This window comes from Thunnus maccoyii, chromosome 24 (genome assembly GCF_910596095.1).
Source record: "Thunnus maccoyii chromosome 24, fThuMac1.1, whole genome shotgun sequence".
NCBI classification, from domain to species: domain Eukaryota; kingdom Metazoa; phylum Chordata; class Actinopteri; order Scombriformes; family Scombridae; genus Thunnus; species Thunnus maccoyii.
The window spans coordinates 1,455,111-1,479,339 of NC_056556.1; the positions used below are offsets into that span (position 1 = coordinate 1,455,111).

The following is a 24,229-nucleotide window of genomic DNA, read 5'->3' on the forward strand; positions in this document are numbered from 1 at the left end:
TGCTGTCTGAGTGCTCTCAGGTGACCACGTTAAAGGTCCTCATCTCACCTTTCAGCCCTTTAAGTAAACAGAAAAACTGCAGGATGCACTCGCCAACCTCCATCATTATAGGAAAACATCAGTCACCACCATGTTTCTGACTGTTCCTGTCTGAAAACTGATTGTTTCATCACTAAAGAATGGATGAGTGGTTCTTGAAACAGGATTCCTAAGGTAGAAGAGCACTTGTGGACAACTAGAAAGCTTCAATGAGGACTTGTATGACAACGGAGGACTTGGAGGAAGATTCATAGGAGACTATTGGATGTGAAAAGGGCTTGTAGAGGTGAAACAGTGCTTCCCAAACTACCTGGGACCCCTCGTTACATGTTGCATTATTGTCTTGATTCATCGGTTAATTGTTTTGTCCCTAAAATGTCATAAAATAATGAAAAATATCCATTAAAGTTCCCCACAGTCCAAAGTTACATCTTCATATGTCTGGTTTTGTTTGATTACATTTCAAACCCCAAAGATATTCAGTTTATCATCACGTTCAACAAAGAAAAGCAATAAGTCATCACATGTGAGAGGCTGAAACCAGCTTATTTTTTCATTTTTGCCCCCAAAAATGACTAAAACAGTTATTCAATTATCAAAATAGTTATTGATTAATCTTCTGCCGATAAATTAATCGATGAATCAACTAACCTTGCAGTTCTAGAGAAGACTTGAGGAGGTAAAATACAGAAATCCACAATAAATAATGCAAAAATTAGAAGAAAGCTTGAAAAACAACAATTTATTGTGTACAAAATATATATTTTTTCTGTATCCTCTCCTGTCCTATCATCTCATGACCCCTTTTATTAATTCAGCAACCCCTTGTAGAGTCCCGACCCTCAAGTTGGGAACCACTGCTCTAAAGGACTGTGTAAATCCTGACTATTAGGGCACTAAAGGACTTCTAGGGAACCTCTAGGGAACTGGAGGACTCTGAAGACGATTCGCAGAGACGAGAAAAGACATTTTGTAGGGACTTCAGGACTTTAAGAGGACTCTTTGGGAGCTAGAAGATGACTCACAGTGGACTAGAGAACTGGGAGGACTTTGGGGGAGTACTCAAAGGAGACTTAAGTAGTGTACTCTGACTTGAAGAGTTTAAAAAAGGACTCATAAAGAAGTGTAGGACTGGATGAGCTCAAGGAGACTATACGTCCTTACAAAGGGCTCCCAGTGAAATGGATGATTCAGAGGATTACTTTTAGGATTGCAGAACTGGGCGGACAGGGAGGAAGATTTATAGGGTACTTCAGGACACGGAAAGGAACTCATAGAGGAATGAAGGACTATGAGGAGGCCTTGTACAGGACTGGAGGAATACATGGATAACAGCTCATAAACTGAAAATACTTGGAGGTCTCAGAGTTACTACAGTACAGTACAACTCTCAAGGGACTAAGAAAAGGACTCATAATATTAAGGACTGGAAGTCAATTTGTAGGGAGACTAGAGAAAGAGGAAAAGGAAACTTGATGACTCAGGTTTACTGGAGGAATGGACTATACAGTAGAGTGGAGGACTCAGAGTGGACTGGAGGCAGGACTGGGAGTCCGGGAGGACTTCTAGGGAATTGGATGACTTGACTAAAGGATGGAAATGGATTCATTAGGGAATAAAATCTCTTAGGAGGAATAGTAGGAGACTAGAGGATTTGAGAACTGACTCCCATGGAACTCATAAAACTCAACAGTAGAATACAAGACTCAACAATACGTCTACAAACATTATAACATGAAACACAACAAGTACATATAAAGCAGCAAAAAACACAAACAATTTAAACAAACATCCCATAAACGTTTCATAAAACAACAAGCAGCAGATCACTCATGACTACATGACTGATCCTTTTTAAAAAACTGTTTCACTTTGAGTTTAAAATGTTCCCAGTCATGATCCATAAAGAGTTCCACATGTTGATCCCCTGGAAAGTAAAAGCTGCTTGTCCAAATGAGGATTTATGAAAGGGCACTTCCCAGCAGATGCACCTAGACCAGGTTGCAGGCCAATAGAAAAGAATAGGCCAAAAAAAAAACTGGCATCTCACAATCTTAGAGCCGTTATTGTGAAACTAATATGTTTTGCGCTGTGGACCAACGTAGCTGTTATTTGATGTGAGACTGGGTTATACTGAGAGGAACCACCAGGTCCCTGAACATCTGAGGAGCTGGTTATTTAGGCATTAATAGATGAGTTTAAGATTAGTCAATTTAATAAAATGATCAAAACATATTTAATTCCTTAAGAAAATGGCAGTGGTGTGATCTTATTGGCTTCCTGTCCAGAATTTTAATAAGAGGCTGGATTGTTGTATCAAACTATTTGCAGCATGATGGTCTCTAATGAGCCTAAACGTGTGCAAATTTGCTTTGCAACCTTGCTCACCACTTTAATAGCTTTATGTTTTACTTCCTGTCCAATAATTAATAGAAGAACAACTTGTAGGTGACTGGAGGACCTTAAAGGTTCTTCTAAGGAAATTAAAAACCAATGAGATGACTTGTAGAATAACCAGACTATAGCGCTGGATGAGCTGAAAGGGAATTTAAGGACAGTAGAGATGAGTTGGAAGGAGAACTCATAGGATTGGACATCTATAAGGCACAAGTTGACTTGTTGATTGAGAATTCAGAGTGAAATTCATGAAAAATGACTCAAACTGGAGGATTTGAGGCGGACTGGACTGGTTTATGGAGACATGGTGGCCTCACACACAGTGGAAACACATTAAGAAGACAAATGGCTGCAGTGAGACTAATGTTTATCCAGCAGGCTATTTAAAGAGAGAGAGAGGAGGGATTAAATGTGAGAAGCGATTGAAGAAAAAGATAAAGACATGAGAGGAAGAAGAAAACAGAAAGAGAAGAAGAAGAAATAATTGTCTTTTTTTTCCATGTTTTCTTCCATTTTCTTCTTCTGTTTAATTCCCTTTTTCTATGCTTCCTTATAGATATTTTCTTTGTTTCATCTTTTCTATCTTTCTTTTTATCTTTTCTTCTTATCCTCAGTGGTTCTTCTCTTTTCTGCCTTTTTAAGGGTTTTTTCACATTGATGGAATTTGAGGTACAAAAAAAAGTTTGTTTGTCAGTAGATGACATGTAAAGATTTAGGCCTGATATAAACAAACATTTAACCAGCTGTGGAAGAAGAACTCAGATCATTAACTGCAGTAAAAGCACCAATACAGCAATGTAAAAATACTCCATTACAAGTAAAAAAATGAAAAATCCTCCTACAGTAAAAGTACATAAGTATTATGAGCTTGATGTAGTTAAAGTATTGCAGTAAAAGTACATAAGTATTATGAGCTTGATGTAGTTAAAGTATTGCAGTAAAAGTACATAAGTATTATGAGCTTGATGTAGTTAAAGTATTGCAGTAAAAGTAGTGGTTTGGTCCCTCTGACTGATATATTATTATATATGACATCGTTAGATTATTAATAGTGAAGCATCAGTGTTAGAGCAGCATGTTACTGTTGTAGCTGCTGGAGGTGGAGCTAGTTTACACTACTTTATATACAGTTAGCTAGTTTAGTCCAGTGGTTCCCAACCTAGGGGTCGGGCCCCTCCAAAGGGTCAGCAGATAAATCTGAGGGGTGGTGAGATGATTAATGGGAGAGGAAAGAAGAAAAAACAAAGTTCTGATACACAAATCTGTTTTCAGTTTTTGGACTTTTTCTCTAATCTTTGATTTTTGCTGAAATATTGGATCATTTGAACATTTATTGAAATGAAAGCATGTGAGAAGTTTAGAGGGAAAAATCACTATTTGGTGGAGCTGTTAACAACTCATAGACATGTGAAATGTGACCCCGACTACACACTGCTTTTTGTAAGACGTCAAAAGACAAAAAGGTTGGAAACCACTGGTTTCATCTTTAACAATGTGTTGTATTTTAAAAGCTTGTTATATTATCCATTGTGTCAAATCTTCATCTGAAAAGTAACTAAAGCTGTCAAATAAATGTAGTGGAGTAGAAAGTACAATATTTCCCTCTGAAATGTAGTGGAGTGGAAGTATAAAGTAGCATCACATACAAGTACCTCAAAACTGTACTTAAGTAGTACTTGAGTACTAGTTAGTACTTAGTTACTTTCACCACTGGATTTAACAGTATTAGAAAACATTATTATCATAATAATAGCTCACTCATATAATAAAGATTTAGATTTTAGTTCGATGTTAGAGCCTGTATCAGTAGTTGTAACTTAATTTGTTTGTTTTGCTCTGTTGTCTGAACTCAAAAATGTGTGTCTAACTTTTACGTCAATAGCCTCTAGTTCTGTGTTGTGTATTTCGGGATCAACCAGCTGATAGTTTGGAGGTTTTCAGCAGCACAACAGCAGGAAACTATTCAGTAAACATTATGAACCTGTTGAATAGAAGCTGTTGGAGGATCACAGCAGATGAGATGAGATAAGAGCAGGTTTGGAGGCTAAAGCTAATAAAAGCCAGCCTGCTCCTGGTGTAGAGAGAATCATAAATACCAGACTGACAGCAGAAGGATCCTCCTTCAGCCTGGAGAACATCACTCCTGCCTAACAGTAAAGACGTAAAGTCTTCATCCTCCAGCAGCTCACTCAGTTCTGACTCCTCTTCACATTTTTAAATCCCCTCTGGTCCAATTTTATGCACATTTCGAATTTCTCGCTTGTGGAGTGAACACACTTGAAATGCTAGTAAAAGTTGTGACATGGAAAGACATGATAAACGCTGATGTAAGCGGATATTTCCTGAGGCGTTTATTCCAGACTGGTTCTTCCTGAAACAAATCAGATTTTCATAGCTGCTCTTTCTGGCGTCGTTAGTTTAATGTCATTTCAGCTGTGACAGATGGACCGGCGCTTTCACAGACTAATGAGACTGTTATCAGTGTCTTCAGTCCTTTTGTCTTTAGTCTTATTTAGTAATAAGAATAAAGATAAGTTACAAAGGTAGAGCAAACAGTCCTGAGAAGAGGCTTAATCAGGAAACTTGAGAAGTTTGGTTTGGTTTCATCATGTTTCAGGAGCAAAATATCTTCAATCAAGGTTTGTCAGTGTGACAGAACAGTAAGTTGTTTATTCACCTTGATACTGTACGTTTACTGGACTAATCTCTAGAAAAGTTGACTCACAATTCATGAAACCACTTTGAGATAATTATTCAGTTAACTCATATTTTTAAGGAATCAAGTTGAACCAGCTTAAAGGATAGGTTCAGGTTTCTTCAAGTCAGGAGCCCAAATGATCCATGTAGCAGGTTTTTCTTGCTGTAATCATTCCTCCTGTTCATACTGACCATTAAAAGATCCCTTTCTAATGTGCTTTCAATGTAAGAGATGGACGACAGAATCCACAGTCCTTGTTTTCAGCAAAAGAATATTCAGAAGTTTATCTGAAGCTAATATGAAGCTTCAGCCATGAAAATGAGTCAAATCAAGTGGATATCTTCCAAAGTTGCAGCTGTTTTAGTATAAAATACCCTCTTTTTTACTGTCTGTCTACTACAGCTCAACAGTGAAGCTCCAACAGGTCCTCCAAATTAAACGACCACATAGTTTGTACCTGAACTCCAGAATGACCCACTGGAGCGTAATCTGCCGCTTTTCACAAATTACTGTTAAAAAATAATGTTTTATGACGTGACAATGCTGTGCTGCACAAAAACCTATGCAAAACTACACAATCTACGTCCTTGAAGTTAGGCCACCTCCGTTGTCATGGCAACAGTAAACACTATGTTACGATTTTTTTTAAAATGCCTCGACTCATGGTTGGAAACGGGAAGTGAACAGCGGCCTCCTGCAGCTAAGTCCACTTTTTGCCACTTTTTACCATCTAACACACTATTTAGCATCCAACCCACCTCCTCCTAATACGGAAGTCACCTTATATGGACGTCATCTGAACCGCGTCACCTCTCTGGGTCATAATGACTACAGCCACTAGATGGCATCTGTCACTCAAACGTAACTATAGGTCATTTTTGGCGACTGAATTTTCGATCTATAGGGTATATGTTTTTCTTGGGATTACGGCCTCCCTTATGTTACCGTAAGATAAAAAGACTTAGAAAAAATACAAAGACCCTATATTTTTATGGCTGCATCACTCCATAAAATGCAAATATTCTACATGTCTTTTGCATCATTTTAGACACATTTTCCCAAAATCTTTGTGATGTCTTTAGTGTCCCTGAAAGTGTTTTTAAATTCGTCTCTCATTTTGCGTGTTTGACATTTTGTTTCGACTCTTGCTTGGATTAGATCCCACGACTCTTATGTCACCACCGTGACCTGCACATTAACTGTACTCTGCACCATTTAAACCTCACATTACTGAACTTTATCGGCTTTAAATCGTGGTACTTGATGTAATTTGAGAAAGAGCCGAAACCTTTAAATGATGTTTTCTCTCTGCTCTAAAGCTCAGTTGATGAATTTGTGCTTGCAGCTATTACTCTAATTACTCATATAGTGTTTCAACCGTTTCATTTTAAAGTCTGTGTGAAGAAACAAATAAATAACTCTGTTTGATGTGGCTGCCCTACAGTTATTAAAGAAACTCGTTCCCTCGACTCTCCCAGCTCCTGACCTCTGACCTCCCTGAGGAGAGCCGCTTATTTCCCTGCAGGCGGATTAATAATAAGACGTGACATTATCACGTTAACTGTGAGAAAATGTCGGCGGTCCTGATTCTGGCCAAACATGGGAAGGTTTTCAACATCTCAGCATCTCCATGTGCGGTTAGAGAGGAAGGTTTAGCTCCTGAACTGATCTGAGACCTGCCGTCTGAGCACATCCACGTCCAAAAATATACCCAAACCTGATTCATACATGACATACAAGATGCTGAAAAGAGAAAATACAAAAAAACCATAAATACAAATGTGATTTTCTGATATTTCAGATGTGAAAGGTATCACATCATGAGTAAAAACTCCTCTGTCCTCAGACCCTTGATTCAAATAAGGAAAAACTCTCTAAAAAAACCCCTTTAACAGGGAAAACAATGGTAAAAAAGCTCAGGAAGAGCAACGGAGGAGGGATCCTCTCCCAGGACGGACAGACGTGTGATAGATGTTTTTACAGAATAGAACTCAAATTACAGAATACAGCATTGATTATGATAACAACATTATAATGGATTTATAATATATATGAAGAATGTGATGAAGAGGACGGAGAGCAGCTTCCAGGCACCACTAGAACAGAATAGGACCTGAACCATGTGACTTCCATCACCATGGAGACCTGACAGGAGGACAGAGTACACCTGCACACAGGGGAGACTCACAGTACACCATCACATAAACAGAGGAGGAGAGACGAGACATTATTGACACAGGAGAGAGAGAAGCATCATTCAGAGAGAGACATGAGGTGAGGCTGAACTCCTGCAGGATGGAGAACCAGATCCAAAACCTCAGAAAAGAAGGGCAGGTCCAGGATGGGTGCTGGTCCAGCAAGAGATGCCTGAGAGACAAGAGAGGACCGGAGGAGAGAACAGGGAGAGAAGAGACAGAAGTTCACAGCTGAGATGCTCATGTGTTTGTGGAACAAAGATTAGAGGGATGCAACAGTCGCAATGATCGATTAACTCATTGGCAGGACAGTACTTGGAGACAGAAACCGACCCGCCGTGCAGTACAAGGTCATGAAGGACTCAATTAAAGGCAACTAATTGTAGGTTAAGTCTGACGTCAGCAGGGAGGTTATTCCATAAGAACGGGGCGCGATCACTGACTGTATATAAAGATGGACGATGCGTCTCCACTTCCTGCCACTATGTGAAGGTGAAGCCAAAATATCTCCTTTCCAGGAGCGGCCATCTTGCTTGTGTGGCGTGATTTAAAGCCAGAGTCTGCGTAGTAGAGTTGGCTTGACGTCAATCATGACGCCACGCCCCCTTTTTATATCATCAAGTAACCACTTAAAAACAAACTTATCAGAAAAATGAGCACTTGGACAAACATCAGCGTGATAAAAACGACCTACAATGTCAGAAACTTTCTTTGGGAAAAATGTATTTGATGTGTACGAGTACTTTATTAATGCCAAAGGGAAATCAAAGTGTTACAGCAGCCGCTTGACATGAATCAAAATACAAAAACAGTGAAACAGGTAAAAGAAACAAATACAATTAAATCAGATACAATAACTAAATAAACTAAATCAAATATAAAAATAAATAGAATCAATAAAAATAAAATAGACACCAGAGATACAACTATAATGTACTATTTGCTGCATATACACTGTTCAATGAGTATATTAACATCACTGAACAGTGTATACTCAGCAAATATTATATTATAGTTATGGTTATATCTCTAGCTGATAAGTATTTTTTTAAATATTTTTCCCTGAGCTCAGACTCCCAGGCATCCCCACCAATCAGAATTTACTCTCTCTTCTGTTAATCAATTTGATTCCTCCTCCTTTTTATTTTTTTTACCTACTTTCATTTGTATTGTTATCATTGTTATAATTACTGCTATTATTACTTTCCCCTGCCACCTTATTATCTTATTATTATTGTTATAATTAATTACTAAACTGCCAGAGATAATACTGTTGTTGTTGGGTTGGGATAGATTTGGGTGTGATTATCGTGTCTCTTGTGCACGTTATTTATCTACAGAGTACATTTAAAAACAACAGAAGTTGTGTGTTTTACAGAAAAATGTAAAAAAATATAGTTGAAACTTTAAAACAAAACAAAATAAATATAAGTAAATTATAATAGTTAAAGTTAACAATTTCAATATGCATTTCATTTTTAATATGCATTGTAATATGCAAAGTTTTATTAAAATAAAAAAGAAAGAAAGAAATAAGAAAGAAAGCTCCACCAATCAGATGCCTGGAAGACTGAGCGCGAGGTCAGCCTGCGAGACTGAACTCAGGGAATACAAAGAGCTCCTCTCATGAACGCGCCCAGTCGAGCTACAATCCCACACGGGAACGCGCCCAGTTGATACCAAACAGCAGCTCTGGGCTGTCCGCGCGGCGCCTGTCTCCTTAGCAACACTCAAACCGTTAATTCATTTCTTCTCACCTGTTTGTGTTTGAGGTCGCTGATAATCATCTACATTTAGCTCCGCCCACCTGCTTTCACCGTCCAGGTGGGCTCGATTTATTATTATTATTATCATTTTAACCTTTTTAGCAACGTGGGAGAGATCAGGTGAGGCGGAAGTGAAGTGAGGAGAAGAGAGAGCCGCGCGCAGCTCACCTGTCCGCAGGTAAACATCCAGAGCAGAGGAAAAGAAAGAAAAGACAGAAAAGTAAGTTTGTAAGAAGTGAAGGATTGATTTGAAACAATTGAAGATCTCTGCTGCATTTATCTTTTTACTCTGTTCTGTGATTCTCTTTTATTTCTGTTTCTGTTTTTCTGACTCTGTTCCAGTTTCGCAGGATCTACAGGTTCTAACAGAACATGTTTCTAGTCTGTTAACTGTAGAAATCACTCACTGAGGCTCAGTTTAAACAGCTGCTGCATATTTCAGTCTCATGTTGTTTAACAGTGCACCACACAACAGAAAATGAGAACATATTTTTACAGAAAAGGGAACAACTGCTGAAGGAAAAACTGGACAAATGTTCTGGTGCTGTTTTAGTTTGTTGTCATATTGTTCAAGTTGTTTTTGGGGGGGCTCTTTTAGGCTCTAGTCATCAATGAGGAGTTTTTAGCTGTCTTTAGAGAGGTTCTAGGCGTCTTTTAGGTGTTATTTGTCTATGAGGAGTTTCTTTTGGTCTTTGAGAAAGTTCTAGTCATCTTCAATTAGGCTCTAATGGTCTTTGAGTGGGTTTTAGTCGTCTTTCAGGTGTTATTTTTGTATGAGGAGTTTATATTGCTCTTTAAGGAGGTTCTATTGGTCTTTCAAGATCTAATTATCAATGAGGAGTTTTTAGTCGTCGTTGGGAAGGTTCTTGTAATCTTTTAGGAGGTTCTAGTGGTCTTTCAGCGTCTGGTTATCGATGAGGAGTTTTTAGTTGTCTGTGAGAAGGTTCTAGTAATCTCCGACAAGGTTCTAGTTATCTTTTAGGTGTTATATGTCTTTGAGGAGGTTCTAGTCATCCTCAAGGAGATTCTATAAGGAACTAACCAATGAGGAGTTTTAAGTAGAATTTGGGGAGGTTCTTGTCGTTTCTGAGGGGGTTTTAGTGATCTTTTAGATTCTATTCAAAATGAGGATTTTCTTTAGTTCTTTAAGGAGGTTCTATTGGTCTTTACTAGTGGTCTCTTAGGATCAGGTCATCATTGAGGAGGTTTCAGTGGTTGTTGAGGTCTGAATCCAGAGGATATGATGTTATATGTGTGATTGTTTTGACTCTTTGATGTGTTTTGTACATCTGTGTGTTGACCTCTTAAACTGAACCGCCTGCAAAATGAATTTCAGTGTAAGCTGTCATCTTGTATCCTATCATTGAGGAGTTTGTAGTGGTCTTTGATCTGGTTCTGATAGCTGAGGAGGTTTTAGGAGGAGGTTCAGATCTCATCAGGGGGTTTCTAGTACTTTTACTTCTCCGTTTATGTAAATGAGGACAAAATATTGATCTATTATACGATGGATTGCACATGGCCGTCTGCACGGCAACACTGCTGTGATGAATCTCTGACAGCTCGTTAGTGTTAATGAGCTCCCATTAAGTGTTAATTAGCTCTGCTGTGACTGAGTTTGGTCTCGGAGATGGTGACTGGTTAATTAGTCATTTAGCAGGTAATTGGCTTGAGGTAAAATTATGAAGCATCGTCATGGTGACAGTGATGACGTCACACACTATAATTCATTCAGTAAGTGGGGGCTGCTGATGTAATTTATGTTGTAATTTGAATGAATGAAATCTAATTAAATGGTTTTAATTACTTTATGAACCCGTCAATCAAACTCTTCCTTCATTCACATTTATTTTCAGATCTGTATCACCTTTCAATGAGCTACTTAATGACTGAGTCACAACGCTGCGTCAAACAAACAATGTGTGTTTTGGTCTTTAATGACTCCACCTCTACCAGTCTGAATATTAAAGCTTCCACCCCATTGTGTTTACAGAACAGAAATACTGAGAACTGATCTTTCATTATCCCTACACATAATACACACAAAGGCCTTTAATCAGTTGCTATATTTAACTACTGTTTTGATGGAACTGACATTTCAGAAGGCGATATTTTTACTACACCGCATCTGTTGACACTAGAACCTCCTCATAGACGACCAGAACACTCTCAAAGACTACTACAGACCACTATAGACATGAATTAGAAACTAAAATACCACTAGAATTTGCAGTAGAATCTCCTCAACAAACACTTGAACATACAACTATAACTGAAAAGGCCAATAGAACCTCCTCCTGGAGAACTAGAACCTCCTCAGCTATTAGAAACTTCTTCAACTACAAATTCCTCAATGATCAGCTGACTAGATTCTATACAGCTACAGGCTAAAAGATGAATAGAACCTCCTCAAAAATCATTTAAAACTCCTCAGTGATGACTAGATCATAAGAGAACACTAGAAGCTTCTCAAAGACCAATACAATCTCCTTGAAAATAACCAGAGCTTCCTTGACACTAGAACCTCCTCAAAGACCAAAGTAAGTCTTCATAGATTAATAGAATCTAAAAGATCAATAGAACCTCTATGGGGACAATTAGAACCTCCTCAGAGATGGCTAGAACATCCTCAAAACCCACTAGATCCTCTTCACTTAACCCACATAGATGACAAGTACCTAAAAAAACAAACAAACAATTGAACCTCTTCAAAGACCTCTACAGACCACAGAACCTTCTAGAGGACTAGAACCTCCTCAGGGACTAGAACCAGATCAAAGACCACTACAGACACCTAAATGAGCAGCTGACCAGAACCTAAACAACTACTCGAACCTCCTCAAAGACCGCTAAAAGAGCATCTTACCATCTATGAAGACGTTCTATCAGTCGTTCTAAAAGTCTATGAGGAGATCAGAGTCATCTATGAGGAGGTCCTAAAGCTTTTTGTCATCTATGAGGAGGTGTTAAAGCTTTTTGTCATCTATGAGGAGGTTCTAGCAGTCGTTCTAAAAGTCTATGAGGACCACAGACTCATCTATGAGGAGGTCCTAAAGCTTTTTGTCATATTTGCAGTGATTCTAGAGGTATTTTAGGTTCTGTTTGTCTACGAGTAGGTTCTAGTCAGATTGTCTGTGGTTCTATGGTCTGTCTGATCGTCTGGTTGCTTGTGTTTCTTGACCTGTCAGAATTCCTTTTAGTGTTGTCATCATGTTTCTAGTTGTAATGAGCTGTTTTGCCTTTAAAAATCCTGGATTTATACCAAAAGTTAAAGGTTTGTTCTTAGGTCATGACTTAATCTTCTAAGTTTTTGAGAGATACATCAACATACAAAAAGGGGAGACTAAAAGCAGAACCTCCTTGGTGAAAATAATTGTTCTAGGTTGAAACTATCGATCCTGACCTGTAGTGCCAGCTTCCTGTATCTGCTGTCAGAGTCCCAAACTGTGACAGCAGACTCAGACCAGTCTGCCAACATGCCGCCTGCTGCAGCCAGCACATTCCTAACACATGACACAACGACACACTGGAACATCCCATCCTCAGCTGAGCTACAACACGCTAACAAAGCTCTCCTTCAGCTGCACCAACACAGCTCCACCTCGCCCTCCAGCTACAGCAGACACGCCAGAGATCATGCATGTTACAAAACTTTAGAAATGTATCAAATAATGTTTGTTACAAAAGAGGATTGAGCTCGAGTGTTACAAGATGAGACACCTGTCAATCAAACCAAGATGCTCCTTGATTTTCCTAAAGAAGCATTAACTCTGAAAATCTTTCCGCAATATCCTGATTTTATGTACAAAACAATTATTTGATCAATGGAATAATTATTATGTCTATAAAATGTCAGAAAATAGTAAGAAATTACTATAATTTCCCAAAATCAAAGGTGACATCTTCAAATATCTTGTTTGGTCCAATGAACCATCAAAAACTCAACGATATCAAGTTCACTATCATGTATGACGAAGAAAATCTTCATATTGTCACATGAGTGAAGCTGCAACCAGGAAATATTTGGCATGACTAATTGCAGATTAATCAACTTTATGACTTCAACTACTATAATTAATATAACCATATTGAGCTGTAAACTGCAATTAAAACTAACAATTAGCTATTTAAGTTTTTATTTTGCACATATGAAGAGTGTGGTCTCATTTAATTTTAGAATAATACTGATTTAAATCATATCATCGCCTTTGCAGCCTGAATCACCTGAATAAAGTTTTTTTTGGATCAAATCAAGACTTAGATTTCTAATTAAAATAATAAATTTAAAGTATATGGTAGTCTTCTGCATGATGGTTCAGTGTGACAGGTCTTCAGATCTCAGGATAAACCTGAACAAGAAGCTCCCAGTCAGACTGATCCGTTTGTTTTACCAATAAAAGTCTCACAATCGTTACTTTCTATAAAGTTTGCTCAACTTCTGTTGGCACAGATGTAGATCAGATAAGATGGCATTAACAAGGACGTGGTGGTCGTGTGGTGTGAAGTTGACAAAAAGTTGTTTTTTTTTTTACTGTATGTGTGGCCAAACTGTCATTCTCATCGTTTGTACGTCCGTAGTGAGTAACCCCATCCCGTCCAATCTGAAGTCGGAGGCCAAGAAAGCCGCCAAGATCCTGAGAGACTTCACCGAAATCTCCAACAGGAACGGACCCGACAAACTCATCCCCCGTAGGTTTCACGACTCAACCACAACATTTTATTGATACCTGAGGAATGAAAACATGTTTTAACTAATTTTTTTTTATAATTGAACAAAATACAACAAACCTCTTGTTACATTATTGTTAAATAAAGAATAAAATTATTGATTTAGAAAGAGTAAAAAAACCTAAAAATGTGACAAAGCAAACAAATGCCAACTTTTGATACCTGACAGCTTTTCATACTAATTTCATTTTATTCAATTTTTAGTTAAAATATTGAACATTACCAGCTGTAGGTGTGACTATATTTCCTGTTGTTCCACACTCAAAGAGAGAAAAGAAGTAACAAGTTCAACAGGAAAACAATCATTTACAGAAATATTAAGATCTCAAATTTTAAGTATGTTTTTAATATTCAAACATTCAGATACAAAATTCAAGTGTCCAGTAATGAAAACAATATATTCTGTCTGCTCAGATTCATCCAGTCGTTTTTGTAATGTAATTATTATTGTGTCATTTATACAACCACAAATTCAAGCCAGGACCCGACTGCAGCGTTTACATTTCCAAAAGTCCAAGACACATTGGAAAACATTTGCTGTGTAGTTCTGCAGAAACCAGAGTAAACATTTCTTATGTTCCAGGCTTTTTGAGACAAAGTTAGAAAAATTAAACACACATTCCAGTTTTTGATCAGCAGAAGATTTTTCAGGGTTTTGTGGAGACATTTCATGGAAAATTAACTTTTTTTTAAATCATCATAATATATTCTGTCAAAAAAGACTTTTCACTTCACCCAAATCACAGATCAAACAGTGTTTTCCTCCTGAATATTTTTTAATATTTTTTAATCTGCAAACCTGAACCTGAAAGTTTACAACATTTGGATTTAATTCAGACACCAAAATTCAAAGTTTAATACCTGGGTTACTGATAAGCAACTTTTTCTATCTGAATTTGTTGTTGATGAAGTTTTTGAAATTGCAAAATGTAAAATGACCTTCTGTTAATGTAAAAGAGCCAAATTCAAACCACAAATTCAACATAAAGTAGATTAGTTTCACAAAGAGTTGCAACTAATGATTATTTTCATTATTGATTCATCGTTTTGTCCATAAAATGTCAGAAAACAGTGAAAAATGCAAGTTATTATTTCTTAGAATTTAGAGTTTTGTCTGATCGGCAGTCAAACATTCAAAGATATTCAGTTTACAGTCGTGCATGACACAGAAAAGCTTCAAATCGTCACATCTGAGAAGCTGCAACCAGCAGATATTTGACTAACTGTTGCTGTATTCAGTCGTCTCTAAAACTGTAAAATGATGGCAGCGTTTTTCGAGGACGGAGATGGAAGGAAGAAGGAAGTTTTTAACGTATTAAGTGTGTATTTTAATGTGTGTATTATGTGAAATGTGTGTTTGTTGCAGCTCATGTGATAGCGAAGGCGGAGGGTCTGGCCATCATTTCCGTCATCAAGGCCGGTTTCATGATCACAGCGAGAGGAGGCAGCGGCATCGTCATCGCCAGGCTGTCCGACAGACGTAAGACATCGCAAAAATGCAACGTCTCTAACGTTTTATTAAAACTCTTCACACGGGAAGGTCAGAGGTCATCTTGTCGCGTTTCAGTGGCCCCCCCCCCGCCTCCCCCTCCGGTGATTTCTTGTTTTTTGGCACATTTTTCGTTGCTGTGGTGACAAACAGACAAACCTCCCTGCAGCGTTGGGAGCAGTCATCTGATGTGGTTACTGGTGATAATTACACGTCCGGCGGTGGCGAGTGTAGCACTCGGGCGGCGGATGTCGGAGGATCACACGGAGGATTCTATCGCCTGCTTCTCTTTTTCTGCTTTTTAGTTCAGCTGAATCTGGAAACGCCAGCGCCAAGAAAAACCACAGAAATGAATTCTTGATTTTTTTATTGAGAGCCAAATTTAGCAACATCCAACTGTTTCATTTTAAAAACTTTTATTGGTGAGAAGAAAAAGGAGGACACAGATAAAAAAGAAGAAGAAGCAGAGAGGGAAGGATGAAGTAAAGGATGTGAATATTTATTACATTTATTATATAAGAGATGCTTCCTCAACAAAAAGTCTGAACACACAAGAAACATCAGGACATACTGTTCTACTTTGTTGCTAGAACATTTTCTACTCTTATTTCTTTCTTTCTTTCATATCTCCACAGTATAAAACTTATACAGTTACTACATGATGCAGACAGGACGTCACACAAAAATCACACAAATAACAATAAAAACCAACATGCAGGGAGAGAAATGGACCTTTGCTTCTGAGATGTTTGTGAAGAATGTCTGGTCGAGTAGATGCATGTGTGTTCATTTGTCTGCTCTTTGTATTTATTTGTTTACACATTTAAAAAAAAATATATGATTAAATGCTTAAACACTTTTACCTTCATATACTTATCTATGCTTGTACAAGAAACTAAAAGCTGATACAAAGACCTAAAAATTCAAGACTTATGATATATGAATATAATCAAAATTGTATTTTGTAATTAAATATAGAAACAGTAAAGGAGGAAATCTGTTAAACTTGATAAGAGGAATCTCTCCAAAGAAAAATCAACACATTTGCTTTTACTGTGTTTGTGTGTTCAGGTTGGTCGGCGCCTTCCGCCATCGGCATCGCCGGTCTGGGAGGAGGCTTTGAGATCGGGGTGGAGGTGAGTGAACAATAAATTACTGAGACGTAAAACCTACTTTAACATAGAAATAGAAGATAGAAATGTATAAGATTTTTTTTAAAGAGGACATATTCTGCACATTTCATGGTCTATAGTTATATTCTGGGGCTCTACTGGAATATCTTTGCATGTTTTCCAGTTAAAAACTTCTTATTTATCTTGTAATGGCCTTTTATTCAGCCCCTCAGTTCAGCCTCTGTCTGAAACAGGCTGTTTTAGCTTTCAAACATGTTCACAAACAGAATTTCCTCAATGATTTATGTCACTCATAACATCAGAAAATCTTTTCAAGACCCAGATTAATTCTAAGCAATGAAAAATGAACTGAAACAAGTTTTCCTCATTTTGGGATTTTTCTGGGAATGTACTCGAGACCAGACAGAATAAAGCACACAGCTGCAATACAAAGAAAACTTGATTCAAGAAAATTATTGAAATGATTTGTTTTGTACCCCATTGGCTAAGTTTTTGTTCCTTTTTAAGTATTTATGAATTTAGGACAGAAAAATGAGAATTTCTCAGGGCAGTGATCTGTTAGGCGGCTGTCAAAAGTCAGATGTCAGATTGCCCTTGAATGCACCAGTGTACCACCTGGCAAACACACACATCTGAAATAAATAAATAAAAGTACATTTTTGAACCCCTTCAGGTGTCAGACCTGGTGATCATCCTGAACCAGCGGCGGGCCATCGAGGCATTCACAAAAGGCGGGAACCTGACGTTGGGCGGGAACTGCACGGTCGCCGTGGGACCTTTGGGCAGGTGAGCACCTGCACTCTCACTCTTACTGTCTGTCTCTTAATTGCCTCCAATCTGGGCTTTTGATGTAAATTACAGCTTTGGCATTAATGTTTTATTCTGCCTCAGGATTTACGAGATATTTAATGACAGCTGATGTGTTTTTGTTTTGAAGCCTGAAGCAGAAACACAAACTAATACTGTTAAATCTCTACAGCTGTTACATCAGCTTTACTGTAGAGGCTGTGATTTATGTGTGGTGTTAATTTTAGAATAAGGAGGTCAGTGTTGTTTCAGTGCAGTTCAACAGGTTTTGGCGAGCGTGTGTGTGTGTTGGCAGGTGTTGGTGGGCGGGACCAGGTATTTGAGTTACAGGTAAATGCTGACATCAGAATGGTTGTCTGACTGTTCCTATTGAAGAACTGAGCTGCAGACAGAAAGAAAATAAAGTGAACTGACATGAACTGTTCTGGAGTTTAACGTGAGTTTGTCTCCAAATGACAGGATGTTCAGTATTTACCAGCAGGTACAGTAATGGATTTTGAAATATTCAGACATAAAATACCAATGTCATGTGTCAGCTTTTCAGAAACAGCAGTGAAATAAGCTTCAAAATTTAAAAAAAGAGAACAACAGAAGTCCAAACAATTTTGCCCTGTGGAACCCCAGTAACAGAAATAATAACCTTCTCTCCTCTTCAAAATACTGACATAATCACTTCTTACCAGCCAGTATTTTATTGGATACACAGTAATCTTTGAGTGGAGACAGAAAATCCAAGAATTATGTTTCAGCTTTTTCAGAAACAGCAACAAAATAAGAAACACAAACTGAAATAAGCTTCAGATATGAAAATGAAGATCAACTGAGGACCTAGGATTATGCCTTGTGGAACACCAGAGATAATGACCTTATCTCTCCTTCAAAATGCTGGAATAGCTACTTTTTTCCTGGCAGTACATGATTAAATACGCTTTATCTCTTTTAATATAGACAAAAAACACCAGTACCATGTTTCAGCTTTACAGAAACGATGATGGGATACGCCCTGAAACTAGCTTCAGCCTTAAAAACAAAGAAGGTGTGTGCCTTGTGGAACACCAGAGATTATGACCTTGCTCTTTCAAAATGCTTAGATACACAAAATTTCAGCTTTTCAGAAAGGGTGACTAAATGAGTCCTGAAACATTAACTTCAAAAATCTGAAAATAATAGAGGACCGTGTAGAACACCACAAAAATATCGACCATCTCTCGCCTTTTTTAATGACTAAATGTTCCATTTTTAGCAGCCAGTTCATGAGTAGAAACACATTTGCCTGAGAATATATAGAGAGAAAACACCAGTATCATGTTTCAACTTTTCAGAAACAGAGATGGAAAAAGCCCTGAAACAAGCCTCAGCTTTAAAAACAGAGAATAATAGAGGATCCAGGATTGCGCCTTGTGGAACGCCACAGTGATAATGATTGTTTCTGTCCTTCAGGAATGTGGAGGCTGATGTTGCTCTGCGCAGCACAGCGGCGGTCTTCACTTACTGCAGGTCCAGAGGTTTGTTTGCTGGTATTTCTCTGGAGGGATCCTACCTGATCGAGCGAAAAGACACGAACCGCAAGTATGTACAATCTAAACTTAAACTTTTTGTCTCTTCTGAATCAGTGTTTGAACACAAATAAATGGTGAGTTTTTGCGTGGTTGCAGGTTCTACTCCCAGGACATCCGAGCATCTTCCATTTTGAATGGCGATGTGGAGCCACCATCAGAGTGCTACGACCTCTACCACATCCTGGACGCCTACGCTGAGGCCTACACTGCCGACTGGACCAGCAAGAACATGCCTGCAAAGGTAAATGACACAAACTGTCTACAACTTTTAAATTAAATCATTATCTATAAACTAACACATGATTGACAGAACTGCTCAAGCAAAGTTTGAGCTCCAGACTTCATTCAAATTTTAAACCAAACGGCCGACATGGAAAGTCATTTTCATTCAGCTTCTTATTATCTTTTAAGTTTTTTTGAAGAACTACAGTTTTGTTTGATGCTTTTTTTTTTTTTTAGGCATTTTCAGCTTCCAACTTTCCCAGAAATGTCTCTCATCTTCCTGCAATCATTTATTTTCTGTTTATTACTAAAATTTTCTCTTATTTCTCTCTCTGTGTCTCTTTTCAGTCGTCTCTTCCTCCATCCAGACCTCCAGCTCCTCCTCAGCAGAAGGCAGCGACCAGCTTCCAGCAGCTACCAACCAACACTGGTAAAGTTCCAGTAAAATTTAAGGAAAACGTGGTTTATTCTGAGTTTTTCCTGTTTAATATATGATGTAAACAGTGTGTAAGGATCTGTGTGTGTGTGTGTGTGTGTGCAGGTGGAAGTACAGGAAGTAAAAACGCTCTCTACCCAAGCATCTCCATCTATAAATCTGCAACCTCAGGTGAGCTTTTACCTTTTATTCATCTTCATGCAGCAGATGTTCTTCCTCCTTTTCTTCCATCTTTACATCTCCTCCACCAGTTTCCTCCCTTCTTTACCTCCCTCTCATTGTTTACTTCCTCCTGTCCTTCATTATTTCCTTTGCTTTACTTTTTTCTTCTTTATCTCCCTTTACTGTTTTATGTTCTTGTTTCCGTCTTTACCTCCTCCTTTCTTTACCTCCTTCCTTCCTTCTTTGCTTATTTCATACTTTACCTTCTTCTTTGGTGCTTCACAGCTCTTCCTTTACTTGTTTACCTCCCTCTTTATCTCTTTACCTGCTCATCTTCCTCTTTACCTCTTCATTTCCTTCTCTAGGTTTGTTTCCATCCACCTGTTTTTATTCGCGTTTATTCGCTTTGAAAAACAAATGTAAACAGAGTGAGTACATGATGACGTACATGAATCATGTGACTGAAACGTCACTGAAGAGCTGAAGACATCAGATCTGTGTGGAGCGATGAGGAGAATCAAATCAATACATGACGCAAACAGAAATATCATATTTCCATCGTTTGAGTTTTGACTGCTGCTCTTTTAATGACATCGTCTCATCGTCTCCTCTTCTTCCTCGTCTTCACTTCCACCTCCTCTTTTCTTCAACCTCTTCAAGTCTTTCCTTTTTTACGTCTTTCTCTCCCCCCCTTTTTTTTTCTTCTTGACTTCCTCCTTTGACAGATAATCCGTGTTTTCTTTGCTGTAGTAGCTCACCGCAACACACACACACACACACACACACACAGACACACACACACACACACACACACACACACACACACTGTAACACACACTGTTAGAAAATGGAAGTTAATGTGTGTCTGTACTCTGGTTTGTTATTAACTTGTAACCTTGATGAAGCAGCCAATATCAACACACACCGACCCACTGATATCCCGTGTGTGTGTGTGTGTGTGTGTGTGTGTGTGTGAGCTGAACATTAACTGTTTTCATTTTCACTCTTTAACACACACTTGCAGCATTTTGAGTGTCAGTTTTAAGGCTGCAGCTTCCTCTAGTGGTCACTACATGAAAGTATCATAGTTAGAACTATAAGCATACTGGATTAAAAGGAAGGATATTATAATATTAAATGTGCAAAAGGGGAAATTTTGTCCTGACAGCATCAGTAGAATTTATCCTCTGAGGATCCTGAAGCTCTAACTAACTATTATTACCATCATCTATTAATCTTTTGGTCTATAAAATGTCACAAAGTTACTTCTCAGAGTTCAGCCTGACGTCTTCAAATGTCAAATGTTTTCAGTTTATAGTGATATAAACCAGATAAAAGCTGAATAATCAACAAACTGTATTTTACTGGTTTCTGAAAACGAGATGCAACATTATAAACTGCCTCACGCACATCAGCACTTTATTTTTCTTATCTTTATTCTTCTAGTTTCTGTTTTTCTTCCTTTTAACATAAACATTTTATTCTGAATTGCGTGCAGAGTATCGTCACTTCTAAGTGTCTTCAGTTGTCTTGCTGTGTTTTTATTGTCTTCGTTATTATATTTTTATGTTTTTGTGGTGTTTTTTTTACGCTGTGAAAGGAAAAACTTTTACTTTGTTTTTCAATCTTCACTTCCAGAAACTGACTGACTGACTGACTATGAGACAACTGAAGCTGTGAAATATTTGATTTAAACAAATATAATATATTACATTTACATTACAGTATTAGTGCTTTCAAACTGCAAAGGAGCAAAGATTACAAGAATTGCAGATCATTTAAAAACAAAACTACCTGGAGTCATTTATTTAAAATGTGTTTTGCTTAATTCACATTCAACTCTTTTTTTTTGTTTGTTTGTTTATTTGTGTTGAATTACTCTACAATATTCTGAAATATTTGCAAAGTTTCTGCTTTATTTCTCTCATGATATGATATATATATATATTATAGCCCTTAAAGTTAAATTGATTGTAAGTTTTACAAAACATAAAAATCAAGCAAGCCATGAAAATGTTGAGTTAAATGGCAGAAAACAATGAAAATACAAATATACGTAAAATTAAGTCTTCTAAATCGTCTTTAGATTTAGTTTAATGTCTCTTTTTATCTTACTGTTATGAATAGTTACTATTAATTTTATTGAATAACATGATTGAAAATAAACATACATTTGAACTAAATCTAAACTGATCCTAAAGTTTAATTTAATTAAAAGTCTCCAACATGTTTACATTTTTCTTTGTTTTTGTTTTTCCCTCTAGGTGGACCATCGATGGGTGGGGCCAGTGGACAGCTAGTCGTCACGGCGACCCATCCATTCACAGGTCAGCAGCTGGGAGACCTGAGCTTCGCTCCCGGGGACCGCATCACCGTCATCACCAAGACCGAGTCCCAGTACGACTGGTGGGAGGGCCAACTGGACGACGGGCGAGTTGGGATCTTCCCCGCTAACTTCGTCACATACTGACTGTCGCCCCCCGGTGGTTCAGTTTCTACAGGCGCCAGGAGGGGTCAAGGGAGCGTTTGGATAGTGCTTTATTTTAGGGGTCTGTAATTTCTTAATCATTTTCTATAAAATTTCCTCAAAAAATATATGTAATTTGGCACGAATTTTAGAAAATTTAAGGAAAAACAGTGTTGTCTGTGGACAAACTTCACATTTTGAATGTCTAGCTGACCTGCTGTACACTGATGAAAAGACTTACTACATTAAATTTAGAAGTTAATTAATTAATTTAAAATGCACCAATTGTACACTCTTTCCAATTATTAGCACCAAAAAATCATTCATCCTAGGAAATTTCTTGGAAATAATTTAAAAATTACAGACCAGTTACATTAAATGTTTGCATATTTTGTTCTTTCATGATCGTGAAATGATTAGAAACAAATGCAAAAAGATTTTATCTCAACATAACAACACAATTTAGTTGAGAATTTGGAAATTATAATTAATGTGAAGTTGAAAATATATATTTTAAAATAGTTACGTACACATTGCTGTGTCCCTTTTTAAAAGGCTTCAGTTAAGCTCCAATAAAACGTTTATTAACTGGAAAAAAAATTTTTTTTTCACACAGTTTTTGCGATCAAACTGCCAACAAATGGTGTTCGGTGCCTTAAAATATATCACAATTCAACATTTAAATTGAAAAGATGAAGAAACTAAAATGTTACTAAATGTCACTTTTTGGCTCCAGAAATCACTTGAAAGTTAAAATAGTTTAGAGTTGTGTTCAGGGACCTATGGAGCGTTGGAAATCTTAGCACTTTGTTCAACTGGGTGACGTGTTTGTTGTTTATGTTCACAGGTTATTGTGGTGGTGACGGTGAAAGGGGTATGACTAGAATATTTCACCCAAATTATAATAAACAAACATCAATTTCCTTAAAACATTTAAAAACTGAAGCAAATGTACAACAGAATATAGACTTTTTTTTACTAGACTAAATTATAATTAAGTTGAAAATAAACACTTTTTAAACAACATGAAGGCTTGATATTAAAAGGACAATTAGAATTAACTTGAATTTTAGAATAAATATAATAAAAAACTATAAGCAAATTAAACTTTCAGGCAAAGATTTAGTTGCTTTTGGAGGAAGCTCTTCACTGTGCGTTCATATAAAACAGTATTTAAAGCTTCAGTTCTGGGATCTGTTACTGTCTTTAAAATGTCTCCTCAGCAGTAAACGGGGATGAGGATGGTGTTATGTATTTATGGACACTTAAGATTTATCTGTGTTTATAGTTTATATATAATAATGATGATGATGATGATGATGATATTCTGTCAGTTTGGTTTGATTTTAAATAATTATTTGCTGTTTTTGGATTGTTTTTACATATCAGATACTGTATGAGAATCATAAATAAATCTAATTTATACAGACTTTGCTGCACATTTTTGTCCATTTACATTTAGAAATGTTTCATTAGATTTAAAAAAAAAAAAATATATATATATATATATATTTATATATATATATATCATTACAATATATGCAAAGATCTGAAATATTTGTAATATGTAAAGATGAGAGTCAGACGTCATAAACTGTTCTCAGATGTGTCACTTGTGTGTGATAAACTTAAAATAATCTGTAAAATGTCCACAAAGCATCTAAAAACCATGTTTAAAAAATATCTTATGCATCAGAGATTTAATCATTTTACAGCTTTCTAATTGACTTTCAGGTTTCTAAATGTTTAATAAACACATAAATGTGACTAAAATGTGATTTAAGTATTTAAAATGAGAAAATATCTAGTTTTTTGTTTTGGGGTTTTAGTTTTGATTAAATCTCTTAATTGGTCTTTAAATTCAGGTGAACATACACTTAAAAATACTATTAAAAAAACATGTAAGAGCAAATTAATTTTCATTAAACAATCTCAACAACCCCTGCCACACTGGTAACAATTAAAAAAAAATCCAAATATATATATAAAGCATCCTATATATACAAATATATAAATAAATTATACATTTTTAAAAAGTAATGTGGTTTTAAAGGCTGAAGTCCCTGGTTTGTCCTGCTGGGGGAGCTGCAACTGTAAGAATAAAGTCTGATATCTCTGAAACTATTTATAGTGC

At 37.1% G+C, this 24,229-nt stretch overlaps 2 protein-coding genes across 3 annotated transcripts in view; one reads left to right on the forward strand and one right to left on the reverse strand.

Annotated features, from left to right (window-relative positions):
• On the forward strand, nt 1-23,524 carry sh3yl1 (SH3 and SYLF domain containing 1). 2 transcript variants are annotated; one of them, XM_042404283.1, is made up of 10 exons: nt 1-325; nt 13,671-13,781; nt 15,187-15,300; nt 16,381-16,445; nt 17,116-17,228; nt 18,690-18,818; nt 18,905-19,049; nt 19,379-19,460; nt 19,572-19,637; nt 21,893-23,524. In XM_042404283.1, the coding sequence occupies exons 3-10, from the start codon at nt 15,246-15,248 to the stop codon at nt 22,096-22,098; spliced, it is 861 nt and encodes a 286-aa protein (XP_042260217.1). In that variant the 5' UTR covers nt 1-325; nt 13,671-13,781; nt 15,187-15,245; the 3' UTR covers nt 22,099-23,524. The 2 variants fall into 2 exon arrangements, with proteins under 2 accessions (XP_042260217.1, XP_042260216.1); XM_042404282.1 differs by lacking the exon at nt 1-325 and adding an exon at nt 8,991-9,315.
• Nucleotides 1-24,229, reverse strand: part of LOC121891678 (protein NLRC3-like) — a 1,105,688-nt gene that overhangs the window by 896,546 nt on the left and 184,913 nt on the right. The window lies entirely within an intron of this gene.

Bases quoted from the DNA above. Each gene is read 5' to 3' on its own strand.
- sh3yl1 (XM_042404282.1), top strand. The intron at 16,446-17,115 runs GTGAGTGAACAA...GAACCCCTTCAG, and splicing joins GCTTTGAGATCGGGGTGGAG to GTGTCAGACCTGGTGATCAT. The intron at 19,050-19,378 runs GTAAATGACACA...GTCTCTTTTCAG, and splicing joins GCAAGAACATGCCTGCAAAG to TCGTCTCTTCCTCCATCCAG.